General features: G+C 37.0%; 1 protein-coding gene and 1 pseudogene across 2 annotated transcripts in view; one reads left to right on the forward strand and one right to left on the reverse strand.

Annotated features, from left to right (window-relative positions):
- Positions 1–20,006, reverse strand: part of MIB1 (MIB E3 ubiquitin protein ligase 1) — a 135,485-nt gene that overhangs the window by 11,742 nt on the left and 103,737 nt on the right. For both annotated transcript variants that reach the window (XM_005587054.4, XM_005587053.4), the window contains 7 exons: positions 16,566–16,652; positions 15,538–15,699; positions 12,665–12,846; positions 10,374–10,566; positions 5,906–5,984; positions 1,919–2,032; positions 531–631 (listed from right to left, as the gene is read on the reverse strand). In XM_005587054.4, coding sequence (XP_005587111.1) covers positions 531–631; positions 1,919–2,032; positions 5,906–5,984; positions 10,374–10,566; positions 12,665–12,846; positions 15,538–15,699; positions 16,566–16,652 — 918 coding nt within the window. The remainder of the gene's footprint in view (positions 1–530; positions 632–1,918; positions 2,033–5,905; positions 5,985–10,373; positions 10,567–12,664; positions 12,847–15,537; positions 15,700–16,565; positions 16,653–20,006) is intronic.
- Positions 4,121–4,504, forward strand: LOC123570080 (large ribosomal subunit protein eL34-like; annotated as a pseudogene).

Here is a 20,006-nt window from a genome sequence, read left to right on the forward strand (position 1 = left end):
TCCTACTTTGGCCTCCCAAAGTGCTGAGATTGCAGGCATGAACCACTGTGCCTGGACTACCTTCGACTTTTAATACCATCTGTATGGGTTTTTTCCAAGTTTATATTCCTAAACAATAATCTGTTCCATTTTATTAGATAATGACAAACTGTCTTCCAAAGTGTTTCTACTAATACATATTCCCACCAGCAGTGTATGAGTTATGGCTGCTACATATTCTGCCTAACACTTGATACTGACAGTCTTTAACATTTTCCTCAATCTAACAGTTATGAAAAAGAACTTCCTTGTGGTTTTAGTTTTCATTTCCTGATCACTAATGTGATTGGACAATTTTTTCATGTTCATTGGCCATTTGTGTGTTACCTGCTTTGGAAAGTGCCGATTAAACCCTCTAATCATTGCAAATATTCAAATAATACAAGTGATACACTAATATAAACCATACTTATTACAGAAACACTAGTAGTTTTACGGGAAAATATTCGGTGCCATTCATAGCGTCACTGTTTACATGAAATCATTATTACCTGCTCTTTAATGTCTTGTAACTGTTGCTGCAACTTTTGCACATCTGCATTGACATTGGTATTATCCTTGTCCTTTTGTAACACTGGAATATTCCCACTTGCTGTAATGTAGATTTTAAAAGATTTTCGGTTATTATTGCTTTGACAGAATGACATTGTATTTATAAAATTATTAGTTTTGTTTATTAAAAACATAAAACTATTATTACAATCCTCTTTCAAAATTTTTCTCACTCTTGGACAACAGATACAGTAGTGACATTCTGTTACACTCTTCCATTTATGAACTCCAAAAAGAAATAGTTCGCACATTAATTTATAATTATATTTAATTCAGCCAGAGCACAATCCATACACAGACTTCTGGGTTTTCCAAGGCTCTACATGCCTCCTTTGGCAAGCTCACCAATACATTCTATGCTTGTTTCCTCTGTTCCTGTACCATATGAACCAAGAAAGTACCAGCAGAGTTTTGGCCAGCTTTGGCAGCAATAATTAAAATCTCTTAGATGATTTTTATGAGGACATACAAAAATCTAGTCTCCTTTCTTTATGACTAAACTTCCTTGTTATTACTGATTTGAGATGAGGAACTCAAGAAAGGCCATCATTCATAGTACGCAAACATGAAGGGAAATCTTTGATTTCACTTTTCCTATTCTCTAGATCCTTGGTCTTTTATTCTAGTTAATCTGTCCCTGAGATTTTTATTCTGTTCTATTTGTGATAAAGACAAAAATCTCACGCAGAAGTTGCTACACACTAATGCTCTTCCTCATCTGCTCATAAAACATGTTCAGAGAATATAAAATCAAAGAAACATTCAGCTAATATCTAGTGCAAAGAGAAAAAATACTTTGAAATAGCTGTACTACTGAAAATGTTGAGGGGAAATCATTTATTTTTCATTTTTCCACCCTTTCACTGTTAACATTTTTGTTTGCCTCTAATTACTCTGCCCCAAATAATTACCATTCCATAAAAAACCTAAACGAAGTAAACAAACCTGTTGAATAATGGAAGCAGGTTAATACTTTCAGTAAACTGAAAAATAAATTGTAATATGGTGCCCCGCCCCTGGACAAAACACACTAAACTTCATCTTAAAATAGAGCACAAATTTTCTTTATGCAAGAACACAACAATATTCTTAATAGCATACATGTTTCTCAAAAGATTGATGTTACAGTTCTATAATCACAGAAAAATAGAATTTCAGGTTTCTTGTAATATAACAAGAGCACCAGAAAACAATACCTGCTCCACTGTGGATCCAAGTCAGACATCTTAGGTTTTATAAGGCAGTAGTATATTACGAAAGAGAAGAGGTATTCATGCAAGTCCCCAAAAAAAGCAAAATATGAAAATGCTTAAGACAATTGACTTACAGATATCATCAGTGGCATCTTCTGAACTTTTCCCTCCACAGCACATAATGAAAGGCACTCTTCGTTCAACTACTGCTCGACACTGCACACACTTTTTCATCAGGTTAGCACAGTCTGGAAAATGGTAACACAGACACTTCTTACAAAAGAGAACATTAATGAGAGTGTTGCCTTTCTCTGCTAATCTTTATGACTTAAACTTCACACTGAAATATGTTATACAAGTTACATCAATATGCAATTCTACCTCCTTAAAATGTTATCAACCTAAGAATGAGTATTCTCCATCGGTAGCCTCCAGAATAGAGAGCCCTCCATTATGAAAACAATGACATTTTCTGGCCGGGCGCGGTGGCTCAAGCCTGTAATCCCAGCACTTTGGGAGGCCGAGACGGGCGGATCACGAGGTCAGGAGATCGAGACCATCCTGGTTAACACGGTGAAACCCCGTCTCTACTAAAAAATACAAAAAACTAGCCGGCCGAGGTGGCGGACGCCTGTAGTCCCAGCTACTCGGGAGGCGGAGGCAGGAGAATGGCGTGAACCCGGGAGGCGGAGCTTGCAGTGAGCTGAGATCCGGCCACTGCACTCCAGCCTGGGTGACAGTGCGAGACTCCGTCTCAAAAAAAAAAAAAAAAAAAAAATGACATTTTCTAATACAGCTGAATAAACTGTGAAATTTGTTTTTTAAAGAAATAAGTGAAACAATAAATATTTCAAGATCTTAAGACTTGAGAATAAAGGAGAGAGATAATAGTGACAAATGTCAACTAATACTAGAATTATAAGCTTGTTTACATGATAATTTTCTTTATATTTGTTTATTTTTATTTTACTTTAAGCTCTGGGATACATATGCAGAACGTGCAGGTTTGTTATACAGGTACACGTGTGCCATGGTGGTTTGCTGCACCTATCAATCCATCACCTAGGTTTTAGGTCCTGAAGGCATTAGCTATTTGTCCTAATGCTCTCTCCCACCCTGCCCACCACCCCGCCAACATAATAATTTTCTAAAAATATTTTCTATTATAAATGGCTTTTCTCTAAAAGTGCTAAAATATACTGAACAATTCTTTCCTTCTCTTACCAAATTGATGCAATGTAACAAGGAAATTGCTTACTGATTGCTTTTTTAATATAGCAGTTCAGGAAAAAAATTTAATTTTCATAAAAGATTATCTTTCTAATATTTGATTTGCAAAGGCTATAAACAATATTTCAGAAGAATGCATTCCCATTCCAATAAGAAATATCTAGACACAACTGTATGTTGTGAATTGTTAATACTACCTTACATCTAAACTTGTTAATTAATTATAAAATAACACACAGCAATTCAACATATTCTTTCTCGTTAACATTATGAAAATGTATTCCATATCTTAGCCTACATATCAAGTGTCTTGTCATTTCAAAAATGGGAAAAATAATGGAAACCATGGCAGAATATCCAGGTTACGGCAAACCACTAGATTTGAACAAAGCACAAAACCACTGATGTGGACAGAGTAGGGCCTACATTCCTAACAGTTTACTACGCACACTGATGGATGGAGAACAGTTAGTTACCAAGGCTGACCTCATGCCAAAACCTAAACATAAATGGGTCTGACGCTTGGTTATACATGATGCACTAGGTAGGAGCTAACGCTAAGTGGAAATCTGGTTTGGGATTTGTCTTCAATTTGAAGGCAGATTTTTTTCTTAAACATAAGGACTAATTGACTAAATATATAATATATAAACACAATTATCTAAAATTAACTGTTTAGTTATTGTATTGTTTCTATCTTTGCTTCTATCTTCTCTGTTTGTATTGTTTCTATCTATATTGTTTCTAATCTTTCTTCAGCACCTCCAAAAGGGATGTAATCTCTCCTTCCTTTGGCATGCCAAGGCACTTTCACCGCCTAACCTGACTGTGATGGCAGTACTGCACTAACTACGTTACCGTATCCTCCTTGGGAAAGGAATATATTCCACCTCAGTTTCATCTCCCTTAGCAAATAAATGTTTAAGAGCATGTCTATAAAATAGAGAAAACCATCTACTTCTTGGGATTGTTCTGAAAATAAATGAGGAAATACTCAAAAAGAGATTAAAAATGCCTGGTACAGAGTTAAGAGCTCAATAAAAGTTGGTTGTTGCTCTTGTCATTAAATACATTTTAAAGCAAAGACTGTTTTTCCTCTTCCAGGGATGCTATCTAGAGGCACTCAGCATGATCTAGTTTTGACACACCATCATAGGCTTTCCTACAACACAGCATTTAACAAAACTAGGCTGTCCCAAACCCTGGTATTGTTAACTTTATATCAAGAAGGTAGAGAAAGCACCAATGTCTGCATGTGGCGTGTGCTCAGGCAGACTTCAAGGGATTCATGCTGTGAGACCTAAAGTTCTTGTAAGGTTGTCTAAAATTTTAAAAACTGTCAGCACGGCCGATAGCGTTTCCATGACTGCTAAATGTACCCATGACAGGATCAAGAATGCTTTCCTTTCAAAGAGCAGAATGTCATTGTGAAAATGTTGAAGGCACAAGCCCAGAGTCAGAAGGCTAAATTTAAAGCTGAAGCTTTTTAAATAAAAAAAAATTTTTAATTTAATTTTAAAAAAATTTAAAAAGGAACAAAGGCCATGGCAAAAATTCTGGAAGCTCCTGGGGGGAAATATTATATTAAGGCTCTAGAATCTGTGTTATCAACTAATAATTATAGTCATCTTCCAAGTCTCATGTAGGTATCACTTTGGTGAATGATAGATATCAGCAAACTATACCTGAGGGCCAAATCTGACCTGTCATCTGCTTTTATAAAACCAGTTTCATTGAACACAGTCAGGCCCATTTATTTACATATTTTCCATGGTTGTTTTTGCACCACAGTGCAGAGTAGAGCAGTGGGAAAGAGTTGAGTGGTTACTACAGAAACCATGTGGCCTACAAAGCCAAAAATATTTACTATTTCACCCTTAACAAAAAATGTCTGCCAACCTCTGGCCTATGAAAACTTAAGTAACCTGAGTCCTTTTTACTTAAGACAGAGAATTCTTTATGTGCCCTTTTGATAGCATTGGGAATAGCCATTATATCACTCTTTTGTAAACAAAAACAGTCACTTTAGGCAAAATGTCACAAAAGAAAACCTTCACCCTTTCTTCAGTTGACCAGCTGCCTATTGCAATTTTTTATTTTATTTTATTTTTATTTTTTGAGACAGTCTCAGTCTGTTGCCCAGGCTGAGGACACGAGAATCGCTTGAATTGGGAAGGCAGAGGTTGCAGTGAGCTGAGATTGTGCCACTGTACCCCAGCCTGGGTGACAGAGCGAGACTCTGCCAAAAATAAAAAATAAAATAAAATAAAATAAAATCCTTTACTGACAAAATGAAGAAAAGCAAAGGGAAGAGAATATTTAACAGTGTATGAACTTGAAAAGAACAAGGGCAAAGGCCTTCAAGACAATATATTTAAAAGAAACTTTAAAACATCTTTTAAATTTTAATACTATCCTCACAAAGAAAAGATTTCTAAAAGCTCTCTTGGCATAAAAGTTTACAGAAGGCCAGAAATTACAGCCCCAGAAACGGTTGCTGTTGATTCTTCTGCAGTGAGGAAAGTACACAGGAGAGGCAATATTAAGGTGAAGACAAATGAAGACATGCTAATTTTATATGTGAACAAAGGCTAGACTAAATGTTTTAATATTTATTTTTCAAAATAAATGTCTATTATGTGTAGAAAGAGACTCTTTTGTGCTAATACAACTGAAATAAAACACAGCATATTCAGTCTTCCCTAATGCTCAGACGCATGGAGGGAAACAGCTGACATTCTAGTATGGAGAAAGAAATAGAAGGTACTCGGGGCCCATCAACCTTTTTATGAGTTATCCAAAAGCAAAAGCAAAAAAACCCTCAAAACCATAATTTTGTTTCACTTTCTATTTTTATAATAATATTGAGGAACTCTGTATAAGCTACTTACTCTCACAAGCACACATGTGGCCGCAGGGTTGAAAAAGAACAGCTGCTTTCTTGTCAGAGCATACCACACATTCTTCAATCTATAGAAAAAGAGGTTACAGCACAGAGTGACCATCTATAGATAAATCTAGTAACGTTAACAAGTTCGATTATATCCAAATGTATTTCCTCCATAAGAAAACACTCTAGGCACAGAGAAATTTAACACACACTTTCCCCTCATCCTCTACTTTCCTGGTTATTCATTTTCACATCTTTATATATCCTAGCTTAACAGGCACTTATTTCTATTCTACCTTCATCTCCCTATCTGTCCTAAAATATAGAATAAAAAAAAACTCCACTTCCTCTGAGAAAGCCTCTGGAGGCTTCAATATTTTTTTCCCCCAAAAACTACTTTTGAGGGGGAACTAAAAAAGACAATGAACAAATAAAGTAGTAAAATAAGAAATGACTAGGCCGGGTGCAGGGGTTCACACCTGTAATCCCAGCACTTTGGGAGGCCAAGGCAGGTGGATCACAAGGTCAAGAGATTGAAACCATCCTGGCTAACACAGTGAAACCCCATCTCTACTAAAAATACAAAAAATTAGCCAGGCGTGGCAGCGTGCACCTGTAGTCCCAGCTACTCCGGAGGCTGAGGCAGGAGAATGGTGTGAACCCAGGAGGCGGAGCTTGCAGTGAGCCGAGATCATGCCACTGCACTCCAGCCTAGGCGACAGAGCGAGACTCCATCTCAAAAAAAAAAAAAAAGAAATGACTGAAAGAAATGACTAAAAGAAGACAGATTTCTAATATTAATAAAAATCTAGCTAGACTAGCCAAATTGCTAAAATCCAAGAGGGATTTTTCTGTTTACCCACATTTAAGATACTCTACCTTAAAGTGCCCTTTTCCAGAACTTGGTCAGTTCCCATGCTGCCTGAAGCCCACGGCTTTGGGCTGTTGTTTCTCCCTGATCTCTAGCAAGACTTCCACAGCCTATCCATAATCTCCCTCACTTTCACCTCCTCTTCATGTCCACTTAATCTGAGCTTGGACATTTAACTATTAATTACCTTGGCTCTGGCTTCCTGTATCCCCACCCCACAGCCCTTGGCTACTCATCTGTCTTTCACCTATTCTCCCTTCTAACACACAGTCACATTTAGCCATCTCTGGCGTCACTTAATATTACTGTTCAAAAATGGCAACTACTATTCACCGACAGCATCACCCAAACAACCAAATACATGTACGCATGCTCTCTCTCTTTCTCTCTATGGACTTTCCCAACTTACACCTCAGTATGCACACAGAATTTATGTAAGTATAGAAAAAGTGGAATGCAGTAAGACATGGTTGATCAAGACACTGACATTCCTGGATTCAAAATCTACCTCCAACACCAACAAATTACCTAACATTGTTGGGCTACAACATTATTTATCTAAACAATAAAGAATAATCCTTCACAGGGTGATAAAGAGTAAATCAGATAGATATAAAGTAGTTCAATGTGTAATATATAAAATCAGTGCCTAATACATAATAATTATCTTCTCCTTTCTATATAACGTGTTGGTTTTTAAAATGGTTTCCACTGCATTTGTCTTTCTGTCTGAATTGTTTCTAAAGAGTTTAAAATAATATAGCCAACTGCTCTAAAAACCATATCTGTGGCTGGGCGCGGTGGCTCAAGCCTGTAATCCCAGCACTTTGGGAGGCCGAGACGGGCGGATCACGAGGTCAGGAGATCGAGACCATCCTGGCTAACACGGTGAAACCCCGTCTCTACTAAAAAATACAAAAAACTAGCCAGGCGAGGTGGCGGGCGCCTGTAGTCCCAGCTACTCGGGAGGCTGAGGCAGGAGAATGGTCTAAACCCGGGAGGTGGAGCTTGCAGTGAGCTGAGATCCGGCCACTGCACCCCAGCCTGGGCGACAGAGCAAGACTCTGTCTCAAAAAAAAAAAAAAAAAAAAAAAAACCATATCTGTACCTATTCCCCTATTGTAAGAAAAAAATTGTGGCCATACCTTTTCCTCCTGAATTATGTCCTCAGGTTAGACTTCCAGGAGTGGAGTCACTAAACCAAAGCATACTGTGTCATGTTTGTACATACAGCCGGGTTGGCCTCCTAGACTCCAGTTTAAAGACTGCCTGTTTGCCACTTTCCTTGCTAGCATTTTTTAAAACGTATATTTGCTATTTCAACAGAAATAGTTCATGTTAATTCAATTAATTTCTTTCTTTGTATTTCTCTAACAGAAAAGGATCCCATGCTTGTTTATACCACCCTCCAAATACTGTAATTTGTTTTTCTTCAATGAAGATGTTCATTATCCTTTAACCACTTGGGGTCACTATTTCTTCATAGTCAAAGGCTCTACAACCAACCTGGCAAATCTGTTGGGTGGGTGTATCAATAGTTTTTCTACTTTTCTACAGATTTAAAACTTTTATATTTAAAAATCAAATTGCAAGCCTATTAATTCTTGAAATAACTATATTCAAAAGGTCTGAAAAAGAATGAAAGCATATTCTTTCCTCTTTCCTCTCTCCTTCTCTGTTCCATCAACTGTCCCTTGCAGACATCATTCTTAATTTTGTCTATGCACCTGAAAAGAACAGGGGCTTAAGAATCAAGAGACCTGCATTCAAGAACCAGCTGTCAGTATATTTCTTTGAGCCACAGCTTTTGTAAGAATAACTTCATAGCTAAGACTCTGCTTCTGACAACTTGAGGCTCTAAACTCCTACTCAGTTTATAACTCTCTTAAAGCACCTATAACACCCAATATGACAGAGTAGCTTATATATAAGTCATAGTTTACCAATAGACTACAAATTTTTAGCAGGTGATTACTATATACATCTTTGTCTTGACTATAAAACAGGAGTTCAATAAAGGTTTGTTGAAACAGGGTTTAATCTAACAAAAAGTTTCAAACACAATGGCAGAATACACAGATCAATCTAAAAACAAAAGAATGGCTTAAATTTTTGTTCTTCTTTTATATTCTTTCCCAAACTATTACTTTGTAAGCAGGCACCTAAAGCAAATTATAAATGCCAAGTAGAATGATCCACATTAATTTATTAAGCAGGGTCAACACCTATTTAATACAAATGAAATGCCAACACAGTGTTTGGCACACAGTAAGTGCTATTAGTTCACCCTTCTCAGCTTTATGAATTGATCAAGCAGCTACATACATACAAGCACTCCAGTATCTCCTATCAAAACTAACTTCCTTGTGCTTTTTCCTGTGCCAAAAATTCTATGAAAGATACATTAATTTGGATCATAAAAACCACCCAGGCTTAGAAGGCTGAAAATAGAAGAAGCAGTATCAAGGCAACACCTTTTAAGTCACTGCCAGCTAATTCATTATGAGAATTACTAACAGCTCCTTTCTTATTAATGATGGTTAATGAATAGCTTAAGAAAAAATAAATAGCAAGACAGAAATAAAGATTATAAAAAGAAGGGAATGGAAAAAGAAATATAAACTCCATGAGTTTTTACTTCAAAACCAACATACTCTTTGGTTTAAACTATTCACCTCGAGAGAAACATTTGTAAGAAACTCAAATTTCACTTTATATGCAACACACACACACATTTGAGTACTGAAAAACTAAAAAATAAATTATTTCAGTAAAGCAAAATTAGTAATATGGTACAGTTATAATAAAGCACTAAGTTACATGGGAAACAATAAAACTCAGAAAAGAACTATACTTCCCAAAAAGCAAAAGGAGTCAAGAGAGAGAAAAAGTTCAGAGCAGATATAGATTTTGACCATCACTAATTACAGGGAGACAAGACTTTATTTGCCTTCAGATGGGACATAATGTAAAGTGTGTGGCATCAACTGTGAAGCTTTCTTGCCAAAAATGTTAAGCAGACCCTGATCAAACTATTACATCTAACTTCCAGCTTACAGGAAACACAGAAGACAGCAAGTTAAACAACAACTTGATAAAACAATCAAATCTAGAATGTGTGACAATCTACCAAATAAATGAATTAAGTATTTTACAAACATGAATACAAAACAGTTTGTGTACTTCAAAAAAAGTGCAACATACAAGTAACTACAATCCAAAGTAGAATAAATCTATTTTTAGGTTACAGGGAGCTTTGAAAGCAAAATGGCAGATAATTTTAACTTTACCATACTTTAGATATAATGAAGGGAACACATAAACAGCTAAAAAAATTTGGCAGTAAAAATGGTGTATCGATAAACTCAGATAATAATTAACTTAGCAAATCAGTACATTAATAAGCAAGATTGTAAACCAGCAATAAATTAAGAAATTCTGATCTCCTGATAAATACAGAAATTATATATTCCTGTATTTAAATCATTGTTTGGAAGAGCAAAATTACACAGATGCATGACGTCATTTAATCTTATTATTAATTCTAGTCTCAAAGAACTGCATAAAATGACAAAATACTATATTAAATATATCTTACCTTTGTCCTGGATTGAACCTGTTCTTTACAGATGAGGCATTTCTTGACTCGTGGAGAACATAAAGAACAGGTAGCAATATGTCCACATGGGCCAAAAAGAGTATCTCTCTTCATATCTGAGCACACCATACACTCTTCTAAGGTTTCAGAATCATTACTAATCATAGAAGGACTCCGAGAACCCACCTGACCACTAACAAAAGAAAGTATTTCAAATCAAGCCTGTCTTATTACAAATTCACTAATTAAAATGTTTAAAAATACACCTGGAGCATCACTAGTATACATAAAAAGTCATATAAAAGAATTAAGCTTTAACATCTGTATGTGAAACACTAAATTTTTGTGTTTATATACATCTCTGCATCTTTAGGTACTTCTAACACAATTCAAACTTCAAACTGAACACTCACCCAGTGGAAAAGGATGAATCTTCTAACAATGAAATAAAAAACAGCAATAAAAAAAAACTTAGCATAAACAAAATTTTGCTCAGAACCTGTTGTATCTATATAGAACCAGCAAAGGAAGGCATAGGAATAAAACAAAAATCCCCACCAGCCCCCATGTTATTTATCCTAACCAAAGATGGAACAAAGTGTCATCAGAGTCCACAACAGATAGGGCACTTTGGAAAATATAACACTTCAGCTGCTGTTTTGACATTTTAAGTGTATCCTTAAGGCATATAAAATTATATTACAGAAAGATAGAATGCATCTGTAAACACAGACACAAGGCACAGAAATACATATGACCACCTACAGCTACAGAAAAGGGATGTCCTGTTTCTACCACAATCTTCAGAAACTCATGAACACATACACACACGTACACAAAGAGGGTCCATCTTAGAACCCATTGTTTAAAAGTTATTACTGCAGTAATTATAGTGCCTTGTATCTTTATATTTATAGATACATTCTCTTTTTTATTTTGTTTTGTTTTGAGATGGAATTTTGCTCTTGTTGCCCAGGTTGGAGTGCAGTGGTGTGATCTTGTGTCACTGCAACTCCGCCTCCCAGTTCAAGCAATTCTCCTGTCTCAGCATCCCAAGTAGCTGGGATTACAGGCGTGCGCCCAGCTAATTTTTGTATTTTTAGTAGAGACAGGGTTTCACCATGTTAACCAGGCTGGTCTCGAACTCCTGACCTCAATCCACCTGCCTCAGCCTCCCAAAGTGCTGAGATTACAAGTGTGAGCCTCCGCACCTGGCCGATGCATGCTCTTGTTGTAATAGAATTTAATGTTCCTTAAGAATACACTTAAAGAAATGTATATACCTCACTATATTAATTTCCTCTATAACACAGTTCTATGCACAGATTCCAAAGAGATAATATTTCATCACTACACATAAATTAAAAGAGAGGCAAGGAACACTAAGGTTAAGGAACAGCTACTGAAATTTCAGTGACAAGAACCAGGTATAAAGGGCAACAACAGTTGCACAGCACTGTTCAGATTAAAAAAAGCAATGAGATGTGTACCTTTTTGTACAGCCATAAAATCTCATAAGGAAATCAGTTATGTCATAAATAATAACTAAAATCACTGACATATCTTTCAGAAAAAGAGACAAATGTGAAATGATCATCTTTAGAGAAAACTCCACCAGGAACTGTTGCATTCATGTATTAATTCTGTCAATTCTCCATTGATAGTTACTAAGTGCACCTGTCAGGCACTGAGCAGGGTGCTAAGATTTATTACAGAGTTTGTGTGAGATATACCCCCTGTTCACGGAGTGTAAGTTGCCTCTCTTAGGAAGATTCTATTTAAATTTTAAATACAGAGCCAGGCACAGTGGCACATGCATAAAGTCCCAGCTACTAAGGATGAAGCAAAAGGATCGCTTGAGCCCAGGAGTTTAAGTCCAACCTGGGCAACACAGCGAGACCTATTTTTAAGAAATAATAATAATAAAATAAAAAATAAATACAATTTAAAATACATATAACATTAATAAAAGCAATTTTGCTAGAGGACTTTTTCTTATAAATCCCTCTAACACATGGGAGTACCAGAAGATCAGACTAGTTTAGTTTCTTGGAACTTATTAAGTATAGAGCATTGCACTTAATAATGTGTGGAATGTGGCATAAAATAAGAGACAAGCTGCCTGCAGAAAAATCTTCAATGAAGAAAAATTTCAGGGACGAAAGGGTCAACAAAAAGACACAGGAAAAGCAAAGATAAAGACATCTTCAAGTAGCCACGTCCTCCATTATGAAACCACATGATATTTTCTGTACAGAATATTAAGTTTTATGATAATAAATTATACAAACCTGACTTTTTCCTTATGACACTTTGCCAGTGCTTTGCAGAGATTCGGATCAGGACAGAGATCAAGTGGCGACTGGCCCTTCTTATTTCGAATGCTCAGGTCAGCGCCATTGGCTGCCAAGAAACAGGCAATAGATGCTGCACTCTTCTTCTCTGCCCCCTGGGTACCAAGTCCCATTATTAACTGCAATAAAATAAAAAGAGTCATGATTTTCCCTCTAAGAATCTGCCATCAATTCTTGCCATCACATATATGTGTGTGTGTGTGTGTGTGTTGGAAATTTGTGACTTCCAGTCCTAATGTTCCCTCCCCACCACTCTACCCCGGTTTTCTCAAGCATACACACAAGTATGCTTTCTCCAGTTGTAGAGGTGGACCTACATTCTCCAGCTGCAAGGGTGGACCAAAAATGGCCCAAACCAGTCAGATATCTCTACCTTACCTATGTGGCTAGTACAGGGATGGACAAATAACCCAAATCAAGTCAATTAAGCCCAACGGAACTCAAAAGTGGGACTTCCGATTGAGATACTAATTAATTTGGCTCTGAAGCAGTTAGCAACCAACTTGAAACAATGACAGGAGAGAAAACTGAGAAAAGAATCAATGACTAGGAACTGAGCCAAGATATAGAGAATGAGACAAATTAGGATCTGATCATATTATCTGAGATTCTTCTCATCATCTTATGTGAAAATAGTAGCAATAATTGTTAACATTTATTGAGTGTCTAAAATGGATCAAGTATTATTTTACACACTTTCCATGATCTTTACAACAACCTTATCAAGGTAAGTGCTCTCCTCTTCCCATTTTAAAATGAGAAAAAAAGAGGCACACAGAGCTAAGAGAATTTACCCATGGTCATAAATAAGGCAGAGGTCTCAAACACTTTGGTCTCAGAACCTTTTTACCCTCTTAAAAATGATTTAAAAATTCTTATGGAAATGTGAAGGACTTAGAATAGTCAAATTAACTTCGAAAAAACAAGAAAACTGGAGGACTTACACTACCTGACTTCAACACGTATTATGTAGACAGTAATCAAGACTGGGGGAAATAGCTAAAAACACAGACCAATAGAACAGAATACATGATCCAGAAAGAGATCCTCACATAAACAATTAACTGATTTTGGATAAAAGTACACTGGCAATTCAGTAGAAAAAGAAAGTCTTTTCGGCCAGGTGTGGTGGCTCATGCCTGTAATCCCTGGACTTGGGGAGACTGTAGCCGGTAGATCACGAGGTCAGGAGTTCGAGACCAGTCTGGTCAACATAGTGAAACCCCGTCTCTACTAAAAATACAAAAAATCAGTGGGGTGTGGTGGTGTGCACCTGTAATGCCAGCTACTTGGGAGGCTGGAGCAGGAGAATCGCGTGAACCTAGGAGGCGGAGGTTGCAGTGTCCCAAGATCACACCGTTGCACTCTAGCCCGGGCAACAGTGCGAGACTCTGTCTCCAAAAAAAAAAAAAAAAAAAAAAAAGAAAAGAAAAGAAACAGTCTTTTCAACTAATGGTACTGGAACAACTGGATATCCACAAGTAAATGAACCTGGATCCATACGTCACACAATATATAAAAATTAACTCAAAAAGAATCATAGACCTAAACATAACAGCTAAAACTTTATAAACTTCTAGTACAAAACATAAAACCTTAGTGATCTTGGGTTTGGCAAAGATGTCTCAGACAGAACACAAAAAAAAAACATAAATGATGAAAGAAAAACTTGATAAATTAGGCTTCTTCAAAATTAAAAAACTTGACTCTTCCAAATCACTATTAGAAGAATGAAAAGGGCTGGGCGTGGTGGCTCACGCCTGTAATCCCAGCACTTCAGGAGGCAGAGGCGGGCGGATCACGAGGTCAGGAGATCGAGACCATCCTGGCTAACAAGGCAAAACCCCGTCTCTACTAAAAAGAATACAAAAAATTAGCCGGGCATGGTGGCGGGCGCCTGTTAGTCCCAGCTACTCAGGAGGCAGAGGCATGAGAATCACCTGAACCCAGAAGGCGGAGGTTGCAGTGAACCGAGATCATGCCACTGCACTCCAGCCTGAGCGACACAGTGAGACTCCGTCTCAAAAAATAAAAAATAAAAAAAGAATGAAAAGACAAATCTCCTACCAACTGGGAGAAAATATGTGCATTCACATATAAAGAATTTGTATTCCGATTACATAAAGAACTCTCAAAACTCAGTAATAAGAAAACAACAAACACAACAAAATAATGAACAAAAGATTTGAGCAGACACTTTGTAAAATACATGTGGTGATAGGCAAATGAAAAGATGCTCAATACCAATAGTCATTAGGGAAATGCAAACTAAACCACAGTAAGATACCACCACATATCTACTTATGAATGGTTGATGTCAAAAAGAACTGAACAGCCAGACGTGGTGGCTCAGGCCTGTAATCCCAGCACTTTGGGAGGCCAAGACAGGTGGATCACCTGAGGTCAGGAGTTCAAGACCAGCCTGACCAACATGGTGAAACCCCGTCTCTACTAAAGATACAAAAATTAGCTGGACATGGTGGCAGGCGCCTGTAATCCCAGCTACTTGAGAGGCTGAGGCAAGAGAATCGCTTAAACCCGGGAGGTTGCAGTGAGCAGAGATGAAGCCATTGCACTCCAGCCTGGGCAACACAGTGAGAGTCCATAACAACAACAACAACAGAACTGAACAACTTTTGGTAAAAATGTGGAGCAATAAGTTAGTACTGACTAAGTTCATAAACTAAGTTTCTAAGTACGTAGGTCTGATAAAATATTTTATCCAATACAGATTAGATTACCAGTAAATATAAGATCTTGCATAAAAAGGTTCTTCCACTGGTACTGAATGAAAGATGATCTTTACTCACTGTGTTTTTGGATGGCTCCCAGGCAGCATCCACCTTCCCCACATCTTGCATATCTTGGAGCTGACGTAGCTGAGACAAAGTGTGATGCCTTAGAGCTTCATGCAAAGGAGTATCCCCATCCTTATCCTGAATATCCAGCTTGGCACCTGCACGGACCAAAAGCTAAAAGAGAAAGATGTCTCATATTGGTAACGTGTCCACATACATAAGAAACTTCAACATATCTAAAGTAATGGTGAGAGCACCCTGGACCTGCTGAAGAAGTTACCACTAAAGCTAATCATTTTTATGCTTTTGCCTTCTATTCTTCTCCAACCCTGTGGCTCCTTACAAAGACTGATGTGTTCTGGTTATTTAAATATACTGAATTAGAGAAAATAAAAATATATGAGAATCAATATGTTACTTAATTCATCTACTCTAAGATGATGATAATGGGGGGATATTTAGGACTTTACTTCTCTTTTTAACTTTAGATATATGACTTGAGATATGTCAAGCACTTCCACCAGGACCAAATCATAATGTTCAAAATTCTTTTATTATGTAAACAAACAAGCAACTGTTATTATTGATTCCATTTCTTTTGGTAAATTTTCTCCAAATGTATGGTCATGAGGAAAGCCATGGAGGATAGCAAGAGGAATTTCAAATAACAATAAATGTGAACAGTGTTTGCTAAACTACAACCCCTTAAATAAAAATGCATAGTTGACATTTCAATAGATTACTACTTTAGCAGTAAATATAAGTTTATTAAAACTTTGCTTATGGTGCTTTACCAATTTCCCTAATCCTTTCTAGGATACTTACTGAAGAGCTTTAGAAAAGTACCATCTATATATAGAAACCAATCTCAAGCATATAGTCTTACCTGTCTTGGCAAATCACATTGTATTCAGATTTACTTACATCTAACTATGCCATTTTGAGACATGTAACACTGTATCATTTCAATTTTCAGGAAGTTCTAAGAATCTGTATGGTTAAAATGTAACTGTAAGCTAAAATGTATGTCAATACTTTACCCTAACAATTTGGGTATGCTGTCGTTCAACAGCAAGGTGTAGGGCAGTTTGTTGGTTCACATTCTGGATATCCAGGTTTGCGTTACCCTGAACAAGAAGAACAAATTTTAAATGGTTAAAGTAAAGTAAACATGAAAACAGTAAAGAACATGAAAACTAACTACTCATAAGGAATAAATAACACCGAACACTGCTGGCTACTTTCTCCTTCCGCTGCTGTAAGGTTATTCTCATATGGTAACAGTTGCTGTTAAAGTAGAAAAATGGATGGGGCAACTAACTTTCCAAAGTAAAACAGTAAGTTTTAAAAATCATCTTTATTATGCTAATTCCATCTAAGAACAGTTAAAAAGGACAAAGCACAGTACAGTTCAAAGACAGATCTCTTTCAATCTCCACTATAAAGCAATGGAAATAATTAACTCCTTAGAACTGTAAATATTCCCTGAAAAGTTACATTAATGAGTCTGCACACTGGATTTAGATTTACTTTAATGACCTAATAATTTCACTTCCCCTTGCTGCATATTTGAGTTCTTCCTCAATCTGTGAAAAGAAATTTTGCTTTAGGTGAGAAGGCAATGCTTAATTCGTACATAAAAGTATGCATTAAAGTAAGCAGAAAGTCCTACCCCAGATCCTAGGGCAGCCAAAGAATCATATGAGAAAAGCTGAACCCTGATGAAGAAAAAGACTGAGGCACAAAATAAGTGCACCTCGGAGTCTGGGGACCTAGGTCAAAGCTCCATCATCTATTCCCTCAGCTCCAAAATGGTGACAGTTAAAACCTATTTCACAGGGTTAATGTGAAGATTAAGAAAAATAACATATAAAAATGGCTAGCAAATGTCTAGCATAATTTTAAATTTTTAAAAAATGAGATCAACAAAAGAGCTGAAGATTCAAAAGATAAACTTTGATCATTTCGTTTAGGTCTTAGAACCACGCATGCCCTCTGGTTACAACTCTGATACTGGGGAGGGGTATATGGAGCTGAAACTTTGGTAATGTTATATTATATTCTTCAAGATGGGAATTTCTCATTTGTTTTTACTATGTTTCTTTGATGTGTGGTCGGAGGGCACCTGATCTCAGCTTCTTTTCTTCTTTTTTGAGAGTCTCACTGTGTCACCCAGGCTGTAGTGCAGTGGCACACAGCTCACTGCAGCCTCAAACTCCTGAGCTTAAGGAATACTCCCGCCTTAGCCTCCCGAGTGTCAGCTTAATTTTTTATCATGTCTATTTATCATATAAATGTGAACAATGGGGATTTTCTTTAAGTTTCCTGAGCTTTTCCAGCATTGACATTTCACTAAATAGTATTCATTGCGTGGGTGCACCACAATTTGCACAATTTGTTTATCCAGGCACTAGCTTAATTAACATTTGGCTTCGCTTCCAGTACGGGGCTAATAATAACTGCTGCAAACATTCAGTACAAGTATTTGCTTAGAAAGGTGTCCAATGTTCTCTTGAGTACATACCTAGTAGTGGGATAGCTAAGTCACATGGTAAATTTATGTCAAACTTTGTAAGAAACCACCAATTTGCTTTTCAAAGTGCCTGCTTTAAAAAAACACCAGCACTGTATACGAATTCTAATTGTTCCACATCCTAACCAATACTTGGTTTTATTGGTCTTTTAATTTTAGTCACTCTAGTGGGCAACTGGTAGTATCTGGTTGTGGTTATTTCTATTTTGTTAATCACTAATGACACTTTCACTTGCCTATTTGCTAACTGTACATCTCCTTTAGTAAAGTGGATGTTTAAATCTTTTGACCATTTTTATATTTGTCCTTTTATTTATTTTTATTTTTTGGAGATGGTGTCTCACTCCCTCTTCACCCAGGCTGGAATGCAGTGGCATGAAGCCTCAACCTCCCAGGCTCAAGTGATACTTCCATCTCAGCCTCCCAAGTACCTGGGACACAGGCACATGCCACCACACCCAGGTAATTAAAATATATATACACACACGTGTGTGTGTGTGTGTGTGTGTGTGTGTGTGTGTGTGTGTGTGTGTGTGTAGTAGAGATGAGTTCTCACAATGTTGCCCAGGCTGGTCTCGAACTCTTACCAAGCAATTCTCCTGCCTCAGCCTCCTAAAGTGCTGGGATTACAGGCATGAGTCACCAGGCCTGGCTGGTTTTATGGTTTAAGTTTTTATGTTCAGGTCTATGACCCATTTAATTTTTGGATAAGTTGTGAAGTAAAGTCAAGGTTTTTTGTTTGGGTTTTTTTGTTTTTGGTATATGGATATCTACTTGGTTTAGCCCTATTTTTGGGAAACAATCCTTTCCCATATTACTTTGGCACTTCTATAAAAAAAAGGAATTGACTATATATGTATGGTTCTTTTTTTCTTAAGTAATTTGAGTTGCTGTTTATACATATGTGTGGTTCTACTTCTGCATTTTTTATTCTTTTGGTTTGTATGATTGCTATATAGAAAATACTAAGTAATCCACAGAGAAGATACTAGAATAAGTTTAAGCAAGGTCACAGGATATATGGAAAACATACAAAAATTGTATTTGTATCTACTAGCAATATACAATTGGAAATTGAAATGTAAAAACAATTCTGTTGAGTGACTCATTGATTGACTGGGCCTCGCTCTGCTGCCCAGGCCAGAATGCAGTGGTGTTACCACAGTTCACTGTAACCTCCAACTGCTGGGCTCAAGCAATCCTGCTTCAGCCTCCTGAGTAGCTGGCATTACAGGGGCGTGCTACCACATCCAGCTAAAATACAATTTATAATAGCATCCGCAAAAGCTTACTGAAGAACAAATCTAATATATGCAAGAGCAATCAAACTCCCAAAAGACTTTTTAATAGAAACTAATAAGCTGATTCTAAAATTTATATGGACAAGGCATGGTGGCACTTTGGGAGGCTAAGGCAAGATGATCACTTGAGACCAGGAGTTTGAGACCAGCTTCGGCAACATAGAACTTGTCTCTACAGAAAAAATAAATAAATAAAAGCCAGGCATGGTGGCGCATGCCTACAGTCCCAGATACTTGGGAGGCAGGAGGATTGCTTGAGCCTGGGAGGTTAAGGCTGCAGTGAGCCGTGATTGTGCCACTGTACTCCAGCTTGGGTGACAGAGTGAGATCCAGTCTCAAAAGCAAACAAAAAATTACATGCAAATGCAAAAGATGTAGAACATTAGAGGAATCCTGAGAAAGAAGAAGAAAGAGGATTTAATCTATCTGATTTCAAGACTTACTACAAGGCAACAATAACCAAGACATCAAGATAGTGTTACAAGTTCACTTAGATTTTTGAATAAAAAGGAATTATCATAATTAACAGAGAGTAGTAATTTTAATAGTAAAGATTTAAAGTAGTGGGGGGGTAGCTTAACTTTTGATATATTTCTTTTTTTTTTTTTTTTTTTTTTTTTTGAGACGGAGTCTCGCTCTGTAGCCCA

The sequence above is a fragment of the Macaca fascicularis genome, chromosome 18 (assembly GCF_037993035.2).
Source record: "Macaca fascicularis isolate 582-1 chromosome 18, T2T-MFA8v1.1".
In the NCBI taxonomy this organism is placed as follows: Eukaryota; Metazoa; Chordata; class Mammalia; order Primates; family Cercopithecidae; genus Macaca; species Macaca fascicularis.